The sequence below is a fragment of the Hydra vulgaris genome, chromosome 12 (assembly GCF_038396675.1).
Source record: "Hydra vulgaris chromosome 12, alternate assembly HydraT2T_AEP".
Lineage (NCBI taxonomy): Eukaryota > Metazoa > Cnidaria > Hydrozoa > Anthoathecata > Hydridae > Hydra > Hydra vulgaris.
In genome coordinates this window covers 68,305,712-68,327,175 of record NC_088931.1, presented here as the reverse complement: position 1 = coordinate 68,327,175, position 21,464 = coordinate 68,305,712, and the positions used below count along the sequence as shown (strand labels likewise).

Genomic DNA, 21,464 nt, shown 5'->3' with positions numbered 1-21,464 from the left:
TCGTAGATTTATCTCTTACAGATAGGCGGACAATTGGTTTACTGACCAAATGTACAATGCAGATGATTATCAGAAGCGATGCAGTAACTTGCATGGACACAAAAAAGTGTTAAACTCCGCAACCATCAGACTGGAAATTCCCTGAATAAATCAGTGTGCAGAGCGAGCAATCAAGTATCTTCAAGATCTATTCGATCTGTAAAATGAAAGAAAATCTCCAGCTTAGATTTATTTTGTCTTACAAGGCATAAGAATTGTATAACATGCTTTAATTAAGCTGAATACTACACAACATTTTTTCAGTATATACATTAGTTTTTTGTACTTGTAGAACTTTTATTTAAGTTTTTAGTTTTATATTTAATTGTGATTTTATATTTATTTGTAATTAAGAGTGTTATAATGTTACAATAAACTGTGAAATGCCTTAACTTAAAACTACATAAAAACTCTCCATTTAAAAAAATTGGTATTAAAAAGTAACAATCTTAAAGTTATTTGAAATTTTATCCATATGCATTTATGGTAATTTTGAATTTTTGGTTTGCGGGTTACCTTTTTAAACAAAAAAATGAAGTAATGTTTTTTACATTACTTTTGTACAAATATTCATCAATTTATGACCCAGAAAAATGGGTTCACAAAAAAGTCATAACCCTAAGGTATTATATATATATATATATATATATATATATATATATATATATATATATATATATATATATATATATATATATATATATATATATATGTATATATATATATATATATATATATATATATATATATATATATATATATTTATATATATATATATATATGTATATATATATATATGTATATACATATATATATATATATATATATATATATATATATATATATATATATATATATATATATATATATATATATATATATATATATATGTATATATATATATATATATATAAACATATATATACACACACACACACACAGAGAAGACAGAGAGAATTTTTTTCATTTGATCACTTTTTTTTTTTTTATAGATATTTGAAGGTGTAAATAATAACATTGAAGTGGTGTACAGATGGTTTTTATACCCTATTAATGCTCTACGGATTAGAATCTTTCCTCTTGTTCTTGGAGTTGATCATGGATGTCTTCGAATTGAGTTATTTGGTTGTTTAACAAGTCAGTATTTAAATATTTTAATTGACTTCATGTTGTCATGCAATTCAATTAGGATTTCAAACAAAGGCTTAAAAAATCTTTTTATGGTAAACTAGCAGAGTAACTCTGTTAAAAAATTTATATAAAAAAACAATAGTATTAAAATATTCTTACTCTAATCCTGGCTCTATTTTCTCAAATCTTTGCGAAAGTTTTATTTGACAATAACTTCACCTAATAATTACTATTATTTTGTACCATTTTTTAAAAATAAAAAAGACAAATCCTGTTTAATATCAGTTTTGAAATAATATTTTTTTACTGTTTTGTCCTGTATTGTTCTATTTTAAGTTTAGCGTTGTCTACTAGTAATATTAATGCTAACCCATCAGGGTCAGCAGAAATGAACATGAAAATCAATTTAGTGGTGGTATAGCAATTATGGTCATTTCATATATATAAATATATAAGAAGCTTTTGTGTTTTATTATCTAAATAATGAAGAAGGTTTATGTCTTTATTTATATTTATATACTTTTATTTATAAAGGTTTATGTATTTATATACATTTATATACTTAAAATTTTATAGTGTGAAGCAGTTTACTTTAAATTGTTTTATAAATCTTTTTTTTTTAATTGTTTTATAAATCTTTTTTTTTTTTAAATTGTTTTATAAATCTTTTTAAAAAAAAAATTGTTAACTTGCAATCTGTTTTCTAAGAATATACCATCTACATGTCCAATACCTGCACTTTTCCATCCATGTAGATTTGGTACAGACTTTCAAGTAAACATAAAAAAAATCGATAAAGATGTTTGTTTATATATATGTATATATATTTATGTATATGTATGTATATACATATATATATATATATATATATATTTATATACTTAAGGGGTAAACAGAATCTATCTGTTGACCAGCTTCGCACCCCTTCATCTATTAGGCTGGCGCAGATGTATTTTTAATACATTGTTTCCAGTTTAGGATGTTGAATGCTAGATCTTCTCGACTCAACGCATGGGTTTTGCTTGTGTCTCTGTTTTTATGACTAGGCAACTCATTCTATTATCTCCTAATGAGGGTACAGCTCTAAAACTCAGTTTTATGGGTCTTAGGCCGGCTGGTAGTCAGGTTTCCCAAACTCTGTGGTAGCTCTCAGAGAGGCTGATTCCATCAACAGCTGAAAAATATCAAAGTATTAACAATGCCATGTTGCGCATGGATGGTGTCCCTGTTTGTACTTTTGGTGTGCATTGCGGAGGCCACATTTAGAGGCCTTTGTTACGGCTTAGGGTTTATTAGTAGTGATGAGGCAATTGTTTGGGCTATTAAACAGTGTTCTGAGTACTATCTATGCTTTGCGTCAAGTTCTTCAACAAATTTAAAAATTAATAAAGTACCAAAAACTATAAAACACAAAAACCCATCATTGGCACCAAGTTCTTTAAACCTATCATTCACTAATATTTGTGGTCTTTGAAGTCACTTTTCTTCTGTTAAGTCTTATCTCTTGCAAAGTTCACCAGACCTACTTGCTCTTTGTGAGACTAATTTGAGTTCAGCTGTCTCATCTTGCGATCTTAATGTTGATGGTTATCTTCCTTTAATTTGTAAAGACTCCAATAGTCACATGATTGGGCTGGGCATTTACATTCGTAAGAAGTCACCCATTTGTCGTGAAACTAAGTTTGAATCCACAGACTATTCTTTTATGTACTTTCGTTTTGCACCACTTCACTCTATTGCCTTTCTCTTTGTTCTATATCGCTCTCCTTCATCTCAAGACTGCACTCTTTTTGATGTTGTTTCTGATCATATTGACCAAGCCCTCTCTCTTTATCCATCAGCTAATATAGTTGTTGTCGGTGACTTAAATGCTCACCACTCTGAATGGCTTGGCTCTAGTGTCAGTGACTCTGCAGGCTTTAAAGCCAACAACTTTTGCTTTTCACAATCCCTAACTCAAATAGTCAACTTTCCAACTCGCTTTCCTGACAACCCAAATCATTTACCTTCTCTACTCAACTTATGTCTTGTTTCTGATCCTAGTCAGTGCTCAGTTTCTCCACATTCGCCCTTAGGTGCTTCTGATCACAGTTTGATCTCTCTAAAACTAATATCTCATTCTTCTTCATCACCTGAATCCCCCTATTATCGTACCTCTTACAACTACAGTAAAGCTGACTGGGATTCTTTCCGTGATTTTCTTCGTGATGGCCCTTGGGTAGAAATCTTTTGTCTTCCTGTCAACAAATGCGCATGTTACATAACTTCGTGGATTCAGACTGGCATGGAATCTTTTATTTCCTCTCAACGAATCCAGGTCAAGCCTCACTCTCCTCCATGGTTTTCCTCACACTGTGCTGCTGCGATTGCCAATCGAAACCATTACTTTCATATTTATCAGCATAACAATTCTCCAGAAAACAGACGTCTGTTTATTACTGCTAGAAACAATTGTAAAAAGGTTTTGTCTAAGGCCAAAGCCCGCTATTCTCAGGTCATGAAATGTTGTATCTCATCTCAAAAATTAGGCTCTCGAGACTTCTGGAAAATCTTTAATAGTATCAATAATAAGGGCAAATCTATAATTCCACCTCTCTTGTATGGTTCAGACTTTGTCACCTCACTTAAGACAAAGCTGAATTGTTTGCTAAAAACTTTTCATCAATATTATCTCTTGATCACATTAGTTGTGTTCTACCTGATATTGCCAACAAACAGGTTGATTCATTGCTTGACATTTGTATCACTCCAGCTTCTGTATCTAAAGTGATTTCCTGCCTAGACTCTTCTACAGCTTGTGGCCCGGACAACATACCTGTTATAGTCTTGCAGAAGTGTTCTCCGTAGCTGTCGTCTATACTCTCAAAACTATTTAACAAGTGCTTATCAGAGTCTTGTTTTCCAGCCTGCTTGAAAGCAGCATCCATTATCCCTATTTTCAAAAATTCTGGAGAGCTATCCGTTTTATCTAACTACCATCCCATTAGTTTTCTTCCTATCATAAGCAAGGTTTTTGAATCTTTAATTAACAAACACTTAATTTCTCATCTTGAATCTCATAATTTACTTTCTGACCATCAATATGGATTTCGATCTTCTCGTTCTACAGCTAATTTGCTAACAGTAATAACTGATAGGTTTTATTGTGCATTAGATAAAGGTGGAGAGGTTAAGGCCATTACTCTTGACATTTCAAAAGCTTTTGATAAAGTTTGGCATGCTGGTCTTCTCCATAAGCTTTCTTCTTATGGTGTATCTGGCAACATCTTTAAGATTATTGAATCCTTCCTTTCCAATCATAGCATAAAAGTTGTCCTTGATGGACAGGACTCTTCTTCTTATTCTGTAACTTCAGGAGCTCCTCAAGGTTCTATCCTTGGCCCTATACTTTTTTTAATTTACATTAACGATCTTCCAGATATTCTCACATCTAAGGTGGCATTGTTTGCAGATGATACTACCATTTATTCTCGTCGTGATGAGAAACCAACACCCTCTGATTGCTTGGAGGGGGCATTTCAGCTTGAAAAGGATCTCACTTCTGCTGCAGCATGGGGCTCACAGTGGCTGGTGAACTTTAATTCAGATAAAACTCAATTTTTTTCAGCCAATCGTTATCGCAATAATTTAGATCTTCCTAAATTTATGAACGGTGTTGTACTCGATGAGTCACCTACTCTTCATCTTCTAGGATTAACTCTTACGTCCAATCTTTCTTGGAAACCATATATCAAATCAGTTGCAAAATTAGCATCTGCTAAGGTTGCATCTCTTTATCGAGCTCGTCACTTTCTTACTTCGGATTCTATTCTCTATCTCTATAAATCTCAAATTCGGCTTTTTATGGAATAAAAATTGCCATATCTGGGGCGGATCTTCTAATGATGCCCTTTCTCTTTTAGACAAGGTGCAAAAACGCAATGTAAACATAGTTGGACCTGCTCTTGCAGCCAACCTCCAACCATTGTCACATCCTCGTAATGTTGCTTTACTTTATCTTTTCTACAAATACTATAATGGGCACTGCTCTAAAGAGCCAGCGTCTCTTGTGCCATCTACTAAAATTCATTCTCGTGTTACTCGTCATTCAATTAAGTGTCACCCTTTTTCTGTGATTGTTCCTAAGTGCTCCAAAAACGCTTATTCGCCTAGTTTTTTTCCTCGAACATCAGCTCTTTGGAATTTGCTTCCTTCATCTTGCTTTCCTGATTCATATAATTTGATTCAAATATGTTGAAAACTCTTTGTATCACCCAAGGTTCAACACTCTCTTTAGATCAGCGTATGAAAATTTTTGTAAAATCTTGCTACTATCTTATTAGGACACATCAATAATATGGCCATGTCTTCCTTAAGATGTTGTGAATATATTTGCCTGTGGCATTGTAAACTCTCGACTTGACTATACCTGCAGACTTCATCTGGAACTTCTCAGAAAAATCTTAACTAACTCCGAGATATTCAAAATAATTCATCTCATATTGTATGTCTCTCTTCCTTTCATTCATAAACAGAAAATTTGCTTCAATCACACCACTGGTTGGTGATGCGTCAAAGAGCAATTTATATGATATCCGTCATGATTTACTAAATCTCCTGCATATCTATTTAATCTATTTAAAATTCAAACCTTGCATCTTAATATAAGCATGATAGACAGTTGCCAACTCTCATGTCATCGAGCAACTTCGTTTGGCATAAAATTTTTTTGTAAAACTACACTGCGGACTTGGAACAATCTTAGTAAATATGTTTGATTCTAATCATGTATTTAATGATGATTCATCATCATTAGAAACATTTAAAAAAAATACTAAAGACCAAACTTTTCAAATCTGCTTCTTTAACCTAGAAAATGGTTTTTCATTAGTGCTTCTAAATCATTTGACTACCCTCAGCAAGAATTTTTTTTATTGTTTGTCTCTGACCAATTTTTTAAATTAGTATAATTGACATCCTTAAGAGCATTCTCAATAATTTTTAGATAATCACTGCAGTATTCTGTTATGTCATAGAGCGCAAACAATTCAATAAATGTTTTTGTTTGGCATCAAAATAGCTAATATCTTTAAGGTCTAAACTTTTCTAATTCTCTAATCAGTTTAGTTTCTTTTTTTCTCTCAGGTTTGGTTTCCAATTTTTGGATAATAGTTACTTTATTTTTTTCTGTACTAATTTCATCCAAAAGCTCATCCCATGTTTGTTTCAGACAGATATTAATGGTATCTTTTAACAACTGTGGCAGCTCTTTTTTTGACATATACATCTGAGTAAGTGTTCACAAGCTGTAGCCATCAATTTTCAAAGCTTATTGACTTACAGTTGCCCAATGCCAAAAGCTGACATAAATGAGATTGACAAAATTAGGTACCTATTTCACTAACAATTCTATTAATAAACTGTCATCACAGTAAAGCTCTATATAGTGTTTTTGTGATTATTGCAGAAAATTGTTAGTTGTGTGTTCAAACTCCTACTAGTTCATAAATCTCTGCGCCAACTAATCATTACATCAAAACAATCTATTTACAACTTTAGGTTGAGTTAGGTCTGTTATAGAAATATGTAGTTTTTGCAACTTAGGTCTGTTATAGGAATATGTAATTTTTGCAAAAGAATTGGCTTTATCAAATATCTTGGTAGTTACAAGTATTTGAAAAAAAATTAATAATAAAAAAATTCTTTGCTTCAAATAGTTTTCACCACTGCAGTTGTCCAAAAACCGGTCTTAACCTCTTCAGAAATGACCCGGAAAACCCCTTGGAGGGGTAATTTTATAGGTAAAAGGGATAACTTTTAAGAAAAAATTAAAATCTTTTGATTACATCTACAGGAGAAAATTGCATTTAAGGTTTCCGCCTAAATACACCAATAACCTTTATTCTTAAAAAGTGTTTGCACAGATAAAATTTCTAGAAAAACGCTTTTTTTTGCCTTAAATTTTACAAATATCTCTAATATTCCAAAGATTCAAAATTAGATTTTGATAAAGAATATATATATATACATTCCAATACTAGCATATGAATATACAATATAGTATATTAAATTTCTTTTGATTTTTTAGTAAGATAAAAAATCAAAAAGATGTGTGTATTTCTAAATGTAAATACGCTGATCAGTGTTTTTCTAAATGTAAATACACTGATTTATAAATTAGCTTAAACCAATACAAATTTGAGACATGTGATATTCTTTTTATATCAAGACTGTAGATCTTCTGGCAAAAATAAGTAATTACACACATGAAAATATACTCTGACTGAGATTTTTCTCCTGACAGTTTTTACACAACAATTTTATTTCAAATGTGTTTGTTGTTTAGATCAATAACACAACTCAGAAGTGTGTCCCCATATTTAGGATGTGAAGGTTGCATTTTAAACCTTTGGTAGATCTTGAATTTGGCATGCATCAATTCAGTGGTTTGCTCACTGAAAACTCCTAGCCCAGTTTCAATTTTTTCAGCAAATTCATCAAAAATTGCATGTGCTTTTGGAGGAACTGAAATTTCAAGATTTAAGTAAGAATGTTTGAATTCTGAAATATTTTGGCATTTAAAATCTTTCCAAAACAAGCTTTTTAAACAGCTTTCTAAAGCAATTAACAAAAGATGTTGCTTGCAATGCACAGTGCTTATGGGCAAGACTCTGAAAAATGTCAACATTCTTCAACAGTTTGTTTCATTCATTTCCATTGAACTGTCCCCCATGATATGCTTGCATTTGAAGTTGCAAGAGATTCAACCATTCTTGTGCTTGATCCCATATTTCAAAGCATTGCTTGAAAATATAGTTGAAGATTCCAAGAAAAAGATGGAGTTCCATCAGAGGAATTACATCAAGAATAAGCTCATATTGCCTTTTGGTGGTTAATTAATTGATAATTGACAGCATTTAAATAATTTTTAGCCAATTGAAGTTTTAGAATCCAGCATAGCTGTTGCATAAAAAACTAAATGATCTTGATTGGCCAGAGTTTGTAAGGTTGTCAGACTCGACATCACACCAGCAACATGGGTGTTCAGTGAAACTGGATACCACATAAAATGTTGGCTACTTTCATGTCATATAAAATTATGTTAGACACATCTTTAATTTGTATGAGGCTTAATATTGTCCTAAGATTTTCATATGTTTCAGGAACACCATCTGCTGCAGCAACAACTAGCTGCTTTTTTACACCACCATCTTGGGCAGTGGAACTTGATTGGAGACATGATGATCCTTAAGTATAACTTTGCTTGGAATATTTATCAATTACGCTGAGGGTAATTTTCAAGGTTGAACCTCCTGCATCGATTTCCAAGTTTAACTAAATGATGTGATGTAAGTAACTCTTACTGTAGAATTGATTGATTAAGGCATTCAAGTTCTTTCAGTGAACAACTTTTTGAATTAGGTTTTTCATTTCTTTGTCTAGAATGACAACATTTGACATCATGAAAAAATCTGCTATTTTTTTCCAGATGTTTTTACTTCATGTTTGCCTCTCTTTTTTTCCATTCAGTTGATTACAGCTGATGCAAGTCTTTTCACTCCAACATTGGACTAATTGTTTTGAACTTGGACCAATGTTTCAGCCGTAAATAGCTGCTGCTTGTACTTTGCTGAATGTCCTGGTAGAACTTTTAAGGATTTATCTCCATTTGCTTGACTAAGTTTGATAGTTCCTCCTGGAGGGGCATCTTTTTTAGAGATTGCACACTTTTATGTTCAGCACACTTTTTGTCCTCTACGGCAAGTTTCTGTACATTTTTCCGCCTTGTACCTATAGTATAAAACAAAATACTGCATCTTTTTTCAGCTGACTGTGATGATGAAGGTTTAGAACTGAAAGCTTTGACACGGTCAGATTCAGGGTAGACTTGTTTTTTGATTCAATATATCAAGCTCAATCTATGGTAGATTTTCTTTGAGCTTTGATTTGGCCACCCTACAAATTATACACTGGCCAGAATATTATGTAGATGGCTTAATGATAATTGAATTGAAATTATACAAGTCTGGTAATTGTCCAATGATACTAACTGTATCAAGTCGTTGTAGTTTGCTTCTACATGAATTACAAATACACTTAAAAATATTCTTGACTCTTTCAATCAAAAAATCAATTAATATGCCATCACTTTTCTTCAAACACAAAAAGCAAACAGATTTTCTGCAAATCACCATGAGTTTTTGCTGAATCAGGCATTTTTTGACAAAGACTAATTAATTTTTAATCGAAATGTCAATTTATTTGTTTACATTGTTTTAGCGGCAAAAATTTGGTGCCAACGTATTTTATTGCCTTTAAATTTGATTTTTTTAGTGACTTTTAGCAGTGGAAATGCATTTTAAAAATTAAGTTTTTTAGTGTAAATTAGGCAAAAACTTTGAATGCAATTTTCTCTTGCAGACATAATTAAAAGGTTTTAATTTTTGTTTTAAAGTGATCACCATAACCAATAGAATCTTCCCTCCAGGGGTTTTTATTTGGGTCATTTTTGTTAAGGTTAGACACCTTTTTAAACAACTGTGCCCCATGACAACATGATCAAATGACACATATAAACTGTAACTTCTAATTCTACTACTTGCCTATTGAATATGTTTACTCATTTTAAAATATTATTTATAAATGTTTTTTAATATTTTCAAAAAAAAAACAGCAACTGAAATGAAATTTTTTCAATTTTTTATTAGGAATTAAAATTTTCTACTTATTTATATTTATAGTTAAAAAAATAATTTTTAAATAACTATATTTTCCATAACTACATGAAAATTATGTAAAAAAAATTCAAACTATTAAATAATGATATTTTTTTGAAACAGGAAGCCAAAAATATTGTAATTGTATTTTTTTTAAATATTAAATTCACCTCCTTAAATTCAAGTTCCAAGTTCATTGTATTTTACTCACAATTTGATTTATTAAATTTTATAACTAGGTTCCAACTACTTCCTCTCCTATTAAACCAAATAGAACTAGTGAAAAAAATAATTTTAAGCTGCCACTGTTGTGTTGGTAGTTACTGAAACAGAAAATATAAGGTTTAACAATTAACAAACGAATCAGGAAAACAAGAATTCTAAAAATCTGATGTTTTCCATTTTCAATGAATTTCAAAGGACTGATGTTTAAGGAAAAGAACTAGACAAAAAAAGAGTTTTCTGAGCACTTAGGAACAGTCACTGTAAAAAGATTAGACTTTAGTGAATGATGAATGAAAATGAATTTTAGTAGGTAGCACAAAAGACACTAGCTCTTTAGAGCAGTGCCCATTATAATATTTATAGAAAAGACAAAGAAAAGCAATATTATAACGATGTGACAATGGTTGAAATTTAGATGCATGAGCAGGTCTAACTATGTGAACAGTACATTTTTGCTCCTTTTCCAAAAGTAAAAAGGCATGGTTCCAAGATCCACTCCAAATATGGCAACAGTATAGCAGGGCTCGAAATAACGAACTTTTTTGTTCTGGGCAATTTGCCTGATAAATACTCAAGTTTGATGGACATGTCCAATAAAAATTAAAGAAGTGTGATCAAACGTCACTCCTGACCACACATAAAAAATTTTGTTTTACAACTTGACACGCAATTTGTTTTGACAACTCTAGGCATTTCAAAATGCGCTGAAAATAAAAAGAACATTTGTAAGATAAATTATCAAACAAAGAAAATCTTAAAAAAAAATAAAAAATCTAAGCTCAAAAAAATAAATTTTGAAAAGGAAAATATATTTATATTAGATTTTTTAAAAATTACTATACTGCAAAATATGTAAAATGCTTTGTAAATTATTAAATACATAAATTATTATGTAAATATATTAAATACATAAATTATGTAATTATTAAATACATAATTAAATATATAATAAGAATGTATAATAAAAATACAAAATTATTAAATACATAGATTACTACGTAAATGTATTAAATACATAAATTATTAAGTTTACTTATTACTTTATTAAATAAAGTAAAAAGTTAATTATGTTTACAATAAACTCATTTTATTTAAATTATTAAAGAGTATTACTTTAAGATTTTTATAAAATAAATTTAAAAGGGGTTTTGAAGGCTAAAATATTTGTTTGAAATTTATAAAAACCATCAGACAAAAAATAAAATAAATACTATAAATTTGAACTAATAACTAATTGCAATGTTTTAATATAAATGATAAAAACCGGGCTATTTAATTCAAGAAAATGTAGTGCTTTAGCATCATTTAAAATATGAACTAACTTAAAAATATGATGTATTTTATTAATGTAATTGCTTGTTCAACTTTAGTTTTTGCTTTGTGTAATAAAAAGTTTAAAAAATAAAGTTTATATACAATACTGATTTTATTAATAATTTTGGAACAATCAAAATGATTAATAAATGCACATAAAATATGGGTTGGGCAAAATGACCAATAAATGTTGTTTTTTACTGGACAGTAGCCAGACAATATCCATTGTCCAGCTCTTATTTTGAGCCCAGGTATAGAATTCAGAGTAAAAAAGTAACAAGCACAATAAAGAGATGCAACCTTAGAATGTGCTAATTTTGCAATAGATTTGATATATGGTTCCCAAGAAAGATTGGAAGGAGGAGTTAATCCTAGAATCGTTAATGGTCCTAAATATATCCTATAAAAATCCTAGGTTGTTAATGTGGATTAAAGAAAGTGTAGAAGACAAAGAGTAGATGAATCGTCAAGTACATTGCCATTTATAAATAGAGAAAGATCTACACTATTTCGATAGCAATTAGCTGAACAAATTGAATTTTATTTGAGTTAAACTTCACCAGCCACTGAGAGCCCTGTGCTGTAGCAAAAGTAAGATCCTTTTCAAGCTCAAATGCCCCCTCCAAGCAATCAGTGAGTGTTGGCTTTTTATTAAAACAAGAATAAATAGTTGTATCATCAGCAAACAATACAACCTGTGTGATTTGAGTAATTTCTGGGAGAGCATTAAAAAAAATTGAAAAAAGGATATAAAAGTGTCAAGGAGAAACCATGAGGTATCACTGTAGTTACAGGAAATGAAGATGAGTGCTGTCCACCGATGACAACTTTTATACTACAATTGGTAAGAAAGGATTCAATAATCCTAAAAATGTTACCTTATACACCGTAATAAGAAGGCTTATGGAGAAGACCAGCATGCCAAACTCTATAAAAAGCTTTAGAAATTTAGAGAGCGGTGGCCTTAACCTCTTCACATGTATCTAATGTCTGATAAAACCTATCAGTTATTACTGTTTGCAAATCAGCTGTAGAACGAGAAGATCAAAATCCATATTGATGATCAGAAAGTAAGTTGTTAGATTCAAGAAGAGAGTTTAAATGTTTGTTAATTAAAGACTCAAAAACCTTGTTTATGATAGGAAAAAGGCTAATGGGATGGTAGTTAGATAAGTCAGATCGCTCTCCAGAGTTTTTGAAAATGGGGATAATAGATGCTGCTTTCCAGCAGGCTGGAAAACGATACTCTGATAAGCACTTGTTAAATTGTTTTGAAAGTATCGACAATAGCTCCAGAGAACACTTCTGCAAGACTATAACAGGTATATTGTCCAGACCACAAGTTGTATAAAAGTCTAAGCAGGAAATCACTTCAGATACTGAAGCTGAAGTGATATAAATGTCGAGCAATGGATGGACCTGTTTGTTGGCAAGGTAGGATGTGTTTAGTGGAATCGAAAGATGTGATTGATGAAAAGTTCTTAGCAAACAATTCAGCTTTGTCTTTAGTTGAGGTAACAAAATCTGAACCATGCAAGAGAGGTGGAATAACAGATTTGTTTTTATTATAAACTCTGTTAAAGATTCACCCATAGGTGAATGTGGAAAAACGGGGGTAAGCATGTGATTATTGCTGTCTTTTACAAGTTAAAGTAAGATAACCATGAACACTAAGATCACAAGATGAAGCAGCTGAACTCAAATAAGTCTCACAAAAAGCAATGAGAACTTGTGAACTTCGTAAGAGGTAAGACTTAACAATAGAAAAGTTGCTTTGAAACACAACACAATCATAACACAAATACAAGATTAGGCTACTTGTTAAATATCAATAAATAATAGGGCTAGGAGTTTGGACAGATGAAAAATTGTCTGGATCCAAAACAGCCACAAATCTTCTATCAAAATCAAATTATACTAAAAAGCAACTGCTCAATCCAGCTATGTTTGGTCTTTAAAAAAATAAACAGAACTCCCTGGTTTATTCTAAAATCTGTATCACCAAACATTTCTAAAAAATGCCTCTTTTGCCAAAAAGAAAAATTTGCAATTATTTCTTACTTGAAGCTGAAAGATTAAAGTTATAAAATAAAGAATCTGAAATCAAATCAAAATATTCTTCAAAAAAACAAGTTTTAGTACAAAAAAAATTACATAGCTAAACCTAATTAACTAATTCATTATTTATTCATTAATGCATTTACTAATGGAATTTTTTATCTACAAATATAAGTTATTTATTTTATTTCAATTATGTATATATTATATATATATATATATATATATATATATATATATATAATATATATATATATATATATATATATATATATATATATATATATATATATATATATATATATATATATATATATGTATATATATATATATATGTATATATATATATATATTAGGGTGATGCAAAATTTGTAGGTTCAAAACTTTAGTTGTCCTCAAGCTTGCCCTTGTTCTATATGACAATAGTAGTTATTGGGCAAAATTTGAATCAAATCGGATGATATTTAGGGGTTGCCATGTTATGTCACATTTTGGTATAAGGTTACAAAAAGTAAAAAAAATATTTTTTATTTTTACATTTTTTATATTATATTACTGAATTATTTATTATCAATTTCTATTACCGTTTCCAGAAACAATGTAATAGTAATAGTATTTAGTATTTATTGATAATAAATACTAAATACTATTACTAGGCAATAATAAATCAATCATCTTCATCATTCAACAGTCATCTTCATCAGGGTAGACTTTGATGCAACTGGAAATTCCTTCCGGTGAAGATCAACCAATCTAAGAAGAAACTGCTTTTGGTTTTCATCTTTTGTAACACTTGAGTTAAAGGATGTTATAAGTGCTATGCCTCGTTCCGCGCAATCGTTGACGACTTTCATTTGACGAACCTTGTGCTTCATTTCAAGATATGTTGAATCCATATCCCACTCTGAAGATTCTTTCATTAAAAATGATTCAGCTTTTTCTTTTCCATTTTTCAAAATTAGATCGAAAAGTTCTGCGGTGCGTTGTGTGACGAAGGAAGACAATGGGCTGTGACAATCGAATGTGGCAGCATCAAGTCTTTTGAGAGATTTCTGCCTTGGCTGTTGTTTCAGGTTGTTTGCCATGTCTCTCTTGGTGTTGTTGTTGACACGGGAATCGAAGAAAGCCAATCCTATTAGATGTTCAGAAAAATACCAGAGGTGGCGATGCAAAACTTTTGCTGCATTAATTGCAATTGTACGATTTGGATATTCTTGAATCCGTTGAAGAAGCTTGGCATCATTGAATGGTGCTCGTTCAGCTAACGGAGCTTCATTCCAAAACTGTCCGTATACAAATGCCACAAAAAGACTTATATCTGTTATTCCTTTCTTTTCCTTTGCAGTAATAACAAATTGATCCTGAAACAAATATATCTTTATACAATATATAGCTTTTGCCATCCAACGTGCATTGTGTGTTGCACCTGGAGCCCGAAACTTCACTTTGAACTCCGATGTTGTAGTTGATCCTCCAAGGAAAATAAGGCACAAATTCAAGAGTTCTAAGTAATCATTCCTGGGTTGTTGACCTTTAATTGCTTCACTATAATATACTACCATTTCTTCCCGGAGTTTGAGAAAAAAATCGCAGTTGTAAAATTCTTTATTCCCTATAGTGAACACCTCCTTGTTGATTGGTGGCCATTGTTTCTGGAAACGGTTAAAAATTCCAACTTCAGGTCCTCCACTGGTTCCAAATGCAGTCGTGAAAATGGTGGAAAGCATGACTTCAAACATATGGTGCCTGCATGCTATCCATATAAGATTACGGTCAAGATTCTGCTCCATTATTGTGCAGGCACCATTGTTCAACCCAGTGTTAGATGAAGTAGTGTCAAAAACCAGTCTCCGAACAAATTCTTTCAATTTCCAGTCTTTAAGAGCCTTCATGCAAGCATCAGCCTGTTGCTCACCTGTACCTCGATCAATCTTTGGAACGCCCAGCAATTTTTCCACCCCACCACCAGTCACAAGAATGGCAATTCTATCCACTTTTTTTTGACCACCAGTGATATCAGGTAAGAGCTTTCCATCCCAATGCAGAAGAAGTGGATCATCAGGAGAGAAATCAACCTTGTCAGCTGTAGTCACCGCTTCACGAACAGATCGCCTTTTTCTGCGGATTGTGCTGTACGACAATGATAAATCTTTTACCGAGTGACCAAGAGCCTGAGACACTGTTCCAACCACGAAGAGTGCACGGCGATCAGAAATATTAACACGCTCAAGAGATGATACAACATTATTTGTTAGAACTTTCATCTTCTTTTTCGTTGAACCACTTGTGCTCAGTGTGCTGGAAGCGGAAGGAGTCTGATATTCATCATCATCCGAGGAACTAGAGCTACTTTCACTCACAATGTCAACTGCTGATGAAGAAGAAATGAGTTCTGTTTTTTCCATCAGTTCCGCTTGACTTCTTTGACGCCTCAATTCCATTTTAGTTTCTCGGACTCATTTCCGTGCCTCCCTAGCTGTTAAATTCCAATCAATTCCTGCCATACTACAACTTAATGGATCTTCTTGCTGCTGACGTAAAAATGCTTTATCTTCATCGTTTTTCATAACTTCTGATGCATTCTTGGTTGAAATATCAAAAAGTTCTTCAAGGTCAGCGTGGAAAATTCCTTCTTTCATTTGACAGCTGTCCAATTTTGATCCTCGGTGTTTTTTCAGCAGCAGATATTCGTCATAAAGTTTTTTTAACTTTCTTTCCGCATTGTCAATTCTTTGAGTTGGAATTTTTCCTCTCTCCCATATAACAAGAACTGCTTCAATTGTTGCCCGAATACTTTTTTTCACTTCTTGTTTCTCTTCTATATGATGGAAGAGCAACCTCCGAAGAACATCCCCTCTTGAAGGAAGTCTGGCAGTCGACAGAGTTTGTGTAGGTTTACCAACAAGCCACACCTCAGCAGAAGATCTAGTGGTTGCCATATTATCAATTTCTAAATTATAAATAAATAAACAATGAAAAAACAAATTTGCGAAATTTGAGAAAATCACAAAATTTTACCAATGGTTAATTCATCTTATAAAACATGGCAACCCCTAAAATTGCTTCTTTTAGTCTAATTTTTGGTACACATGATCCTAGGTGATAAAGGAACACAGGCAACCTTGAGGAGAATGTTTTTTGTGACATTTTTTTTTTCTATTACAATCTGAATCACCCTAATATATATATATATATATATATATATATATATATATATATATATATATATATATATATATATATATATTTAAACAACTTTAAAAAGTATTCTACACAATAGAGTGCTCAATGTTCTTAAAAGAATAGAGCAATTATATTAGTAGAAAATCACTTAACAAAAATTTTAATAACAAAAAAAAAAAAAATTTAATAAAAAAAAAAAAAATTTTTGTTAAGTGATTTTCTACAAAGTGATTTTCTATAAAGCACACAGAGTGGTCTCTTTCTAATAACAGTATTATATCATTGATTTCTCCTGCTCTTAAATCTGTTTTTGCGCGTGTGTCAGGATGATAAACAAAAATCTAAAACAGACTTGATGGCTACTTTAACTTTATAGATTTTTGAGCGGGCTATCAATATTTGCATGGACTTTTTTTATGTTTTGATATAAAAATTCATGGAAATAGAAAGGATTTCAATAACCAATTAAGATTGAATAATAGTTTTGATTGCAAATGCATTGTTTTCTCTTAGCTCATTTCGCTCAATTTGCAAAAGTTTCTTTCTGTCTTTTTTCTAGGGTAAGTCATTTAGACAAGTTTTTTTTTTGAAAACAACAAAGAAAATATATCTTCTATTTTACCAAATTTTTCTAATTCTATTTCAGTATACTTTATATTTATATTATATTTATAATAGTGAGAGTTTGAAATAGAATAGTGATATAAAAAGTAATATTAATTTGAGAAAAAGTTAAGAAAGAGCAAGTTAAAGTAGTAATAAATCAAAAAAGAATTTTAAAAAAGATCAAGTATTAGTTGTTATAAACCAGCATTGAAGCGAATAAAGTTAAGATGGATAGTAGATAGTTAGCAGTAGATAGCTTAGGAATTAAGACGAAAACTTGTTTAATAAAAAATTAAATAAACTGTTTTTGAATTTGGAAAATGTAGGGAGAGATTTTAACTGCAAGGGGAGATTGTTTCATGTGCATATGCTCTGATATCTAATAGATTCATGGCCATAATAAACAGTTCTATGTTTAGGTTTAGATAATTTGAAGCTTTTAGCTGATCGAAGTTAGTAACAAGTATTTTTTTTATAAGTAAAAAAATCAGTAAATGAAGGAGGTAAGTTTTTATGTTGCTGTTTCCAAACAAACAAACAGTTAGAGTGTTGAATAAGGTCTTTTAATTTAAGTATCTTTGATATGTAGTAGAGGATATTAGGATTAGAGTTAAAATGCTGAAAACAGATTATTTTTAGGGATTTATTATGGAGGTGAGATATTCTTTTAAATGTTAGAAATTTGGTTTGTCCTTATATTTGACGAGCATATCTAATATAATACTTAAAAACAACATTTCAAGAAGGAGCATTTCAAGATTAAGATAATGTCGAATATTGGCCAACATACCGTTGGACCTGCTTAGTTTCAGTTTTGTTTGACTTGATTTAAAGAAAATAATTTCAGTTTTTTTGGAATTCAGTGATAATTTATTGGATAGAAGCCACTGGAGTAGGTTGGCTAAGTCATGGTTAATATTTTTGTTTATCTTTTTAAGTGATATGTTTATTAAAAGCAGATTAGTGTCATCAGTAAAGTGGTAAACAGTGGAAAACTTCAGAGAGTTATTAAGATCATTAATAAAAAGAAGGAAAGCAATGGTCCTAGTACAGAGCCTTGTGGGACTCCATTTGTTGATTTTATTAATTCAGATTCTATCCCATTAATAGAAACAAATTGTGTTCTATTTTGAAGATAAGAAGAAAACCATTGGAGTGTTGTGCCTCTGATACCGTAGTACTCCAACTTTCTGATAAGAATGGAATGATCAACTGCATCAAAGGCTTTCCGGAGATCAACAAAAACACCACATGCAAATAATTTATTGTCCAATGCTGTTCTAATTTTTTTTAGTTATATCAATTTGTGCATGAGTTGTTGAATGATTATTTCTAAACCCATACTAATTTTAATAAAGACACTTGAATTTCTCCAGAAAGTTGTAGAGTCTATTGTGCATAGCTTTCTCAAATAGTTGGCATATATTTGAGAGAAGAGAGATTGGGCTATAATTAGAGTAATCCAGTAGAGAACCTTTTTTATGTATTGGTGTCACTTTAGCTATCTTAAGGAGATCTGGAAAAATTCCATTTCTAAATGAGTTATTTATCATTATGGATAGTGGCTTTGTTATTATGTTTGGAATAAGCTTAAGAATAAATGTGGGAAGGCTGTTTGGGCTCAGACTTTTTTTGTTGTGAAGTTTTATTATGAGACTCGACATCTCAACTTCAGTCACTTGCTCAAAGAAAAATGAACTTACAACTTACAATGAAAAACAACTTATTAGGATATTTTAGAAAGTCTCTAAAATCACATTTAGGGATAATTTGTTTGTTTATTAGATTCTCTTGGATAGTAGCAAAGTAATTGTTAAAAATATTAGCAATTATGGTTGGATCAGAGATGACTTTATCATTTATTTTGAGGTTGAAAGAGTTATTGTATATAGTAGGTCTGATGTTGATTATTTCTTTTATTCCTTTCCAAGTTCTCTTAATGCTGTTTAGGTTGTTGTTGAAAAAGGAAATATAATACATTTTTTTGGATTGTTAAAGTAATTTGCTTATTTTATTTCTATACAACTTAAATTTATCAAAGGGTAGATTTCTTGTATTAATATTGTTTGATTTAACAAATTTTTTATAAATGATATTTTTGGTTGAGATGGATTTAAGAATACCAGTGGTTATCCATGGTTTAGATTTAAGTTTAATTTGTTTTTTTGTTAAAACTTTGTAGGGAGCATGTCTGTCTAAATGTATTCAAAAAACTTATCATCGATTTATTTATATCGTCGTCTTTTATTTGTGCCTCCCAGTTCATACTATATATATCTTGTTTAAAGGTGTCAGTATCAATGTTTTTGAAGCATCTTCTAGAGATTTTTATATTCTTTTTTTTGGGGGGTAATTCCAGGAATACAGAGAAACCGGGCCATGTGGTCTGAAATAGAAATTATTAGATTGCCAGAGATTGTTTCAGGGGAATAGGAGTTTTTAAAAATATTATCAATGAGAATTATGGTTTTTGAAGTTATACGTGTTAGAAGAATAATGGTTGGGAGAAACAAACAAGAGCATAATGTTTGGAGATAATTAAAAACAATACGAGTTTCTTTATAACTAATAAAGTCCATGTTGAAATCACCCATTAATAAAATTTTTTATTTTTTATATCTTAATTTTATTAAGTAAAGGAGTTAAATGATTTGCGATGAATTCTTTTGGATTTAATGTTGGGTAGCGATGTATACAGCCAATTAAAGTATTGGTTTTATGAGGGTTGATAGCTTCAACAAAAACTGATTTGAGAAATTTTGTGGCATATATTGTAAGATCATCACAAACTACATAGTTAAGATCAGAGCTTAGATACAGAAGAGCCCCACCTTTTTTTGACTCAATAGGGCAATGTTCAGCTTTAAATCAATTTATGGTAATATCAGTTATATTTGAGTCTTATATATAAATTTGATTCAGTAATTCCTATCACCATAGGGGAAGTGTTAAGAGTACCAATAAGGCTATAGAGATTGTCGATAGTCAGATAGATTGTCAGAGATTGTAGTGAGGAAGCAGTATTAAGATAAAGATATATATAGTATCAGGATTTAAAGAATTATTGAATTCAGTAACATCAAGACATTTACAAATAATAGTTGGATTATATACATTATTCATACCTTTATATAGACTTATAGACTTTAATAACTTTAGTGGAAGGTTCTTGCATGAAAGTGTAAGCTTAAGTTCTTGATCGTAAAGGCTACTTAATGGCATATTTTTGGAAAAACAGTCAGAGCAATACCATTCTAAAGAATCATTGGAGATAATGTTATATGTATGCTTATTAATTAGTTGCACTATGTGTGAATCCAAAAAGAGCAGCAGTCACATTAGATGACTCTATGGTTTTTGGATACATTTTTTTGTGCATAGTTTGCAGGATTGTTTTAATACCACATTTTATAAATTAATATTTATTATTTACATATAAGTCTATTAGAAGTTTCTAAGCATATAGAGTTGTAAGTCAATTTGTTTGTTTAATTTTTTTTTTGTGTATATAGTATGTATATATACTATCTTTTTCTAATAATATTTTAAACAAAGTTAAAAAGAGAAACTTTATTTTATAGTCATAACTGAAAATATAAGTTCAGAAAAAGTGATATTTTGTTTTTAAGTGTATAGGGGTAATTAAGCAATATAATAATAAAATATAAATTAATAATAAGAAATATAATTTTATGATATTGGTAAACACACTAATATTATTAAGTTATAATAAGTATTAGTATGCTTTAAGTATAAGACTATATAAGTATAAAACTATATAAGTACACAAACTTATAATATAGATGGAATATAAATTTATTAGAATAAAGCAACTATATAAATCAGTATAGAATTTACACTAATAAATTAATATATAGTATAACAAACACAATATATACACTATACACATGTGCATATATACATATACACACATGCATATATACACATATACACATATATCAGTTACTCTTTCTCTCTCTCTCTCTCTCTCTCTCTCTCTCTCTCTCTCTCTATATATATATATATATATATATATATATATATATATATATATATATATATATATATATATATATATATATATCCATTTTTATATACACAAATCCATACACACATGCGCTCATTTATATAAAAAAGATTGTGCTTAGTGCTAATTAACAATATGCAATAGAAATTGTGTGAATAGTAAAGATCAGCAACAAATTTAACTTT

At 30.4% G+C, this 21,464-nt stretch overlaps 1 protein-coding gene across 1 annotated transcript in view; it reads left to right on the top strand.

Annotated features, from left to right (window-relative positions):
* The window catches only part of LOC136088951 (receptor-type tyrosine-protein phosphatase F-like), a 145,575-nt gene that overhangs the window by 21,839 nt on the left and 102,272 nt on the right, over positions 1-21,464 (top strand). The window contains exon 3 of the mRNA XM_065814235.1: positions 1,032-1,176. Coding sequence (XP_065670307.1) covers positions 1,032-1,176 — 145 coding nt within the window. The remainder of the gene's footprint in view (positions 1-1,031; positions 1,177-21,464) is intronic.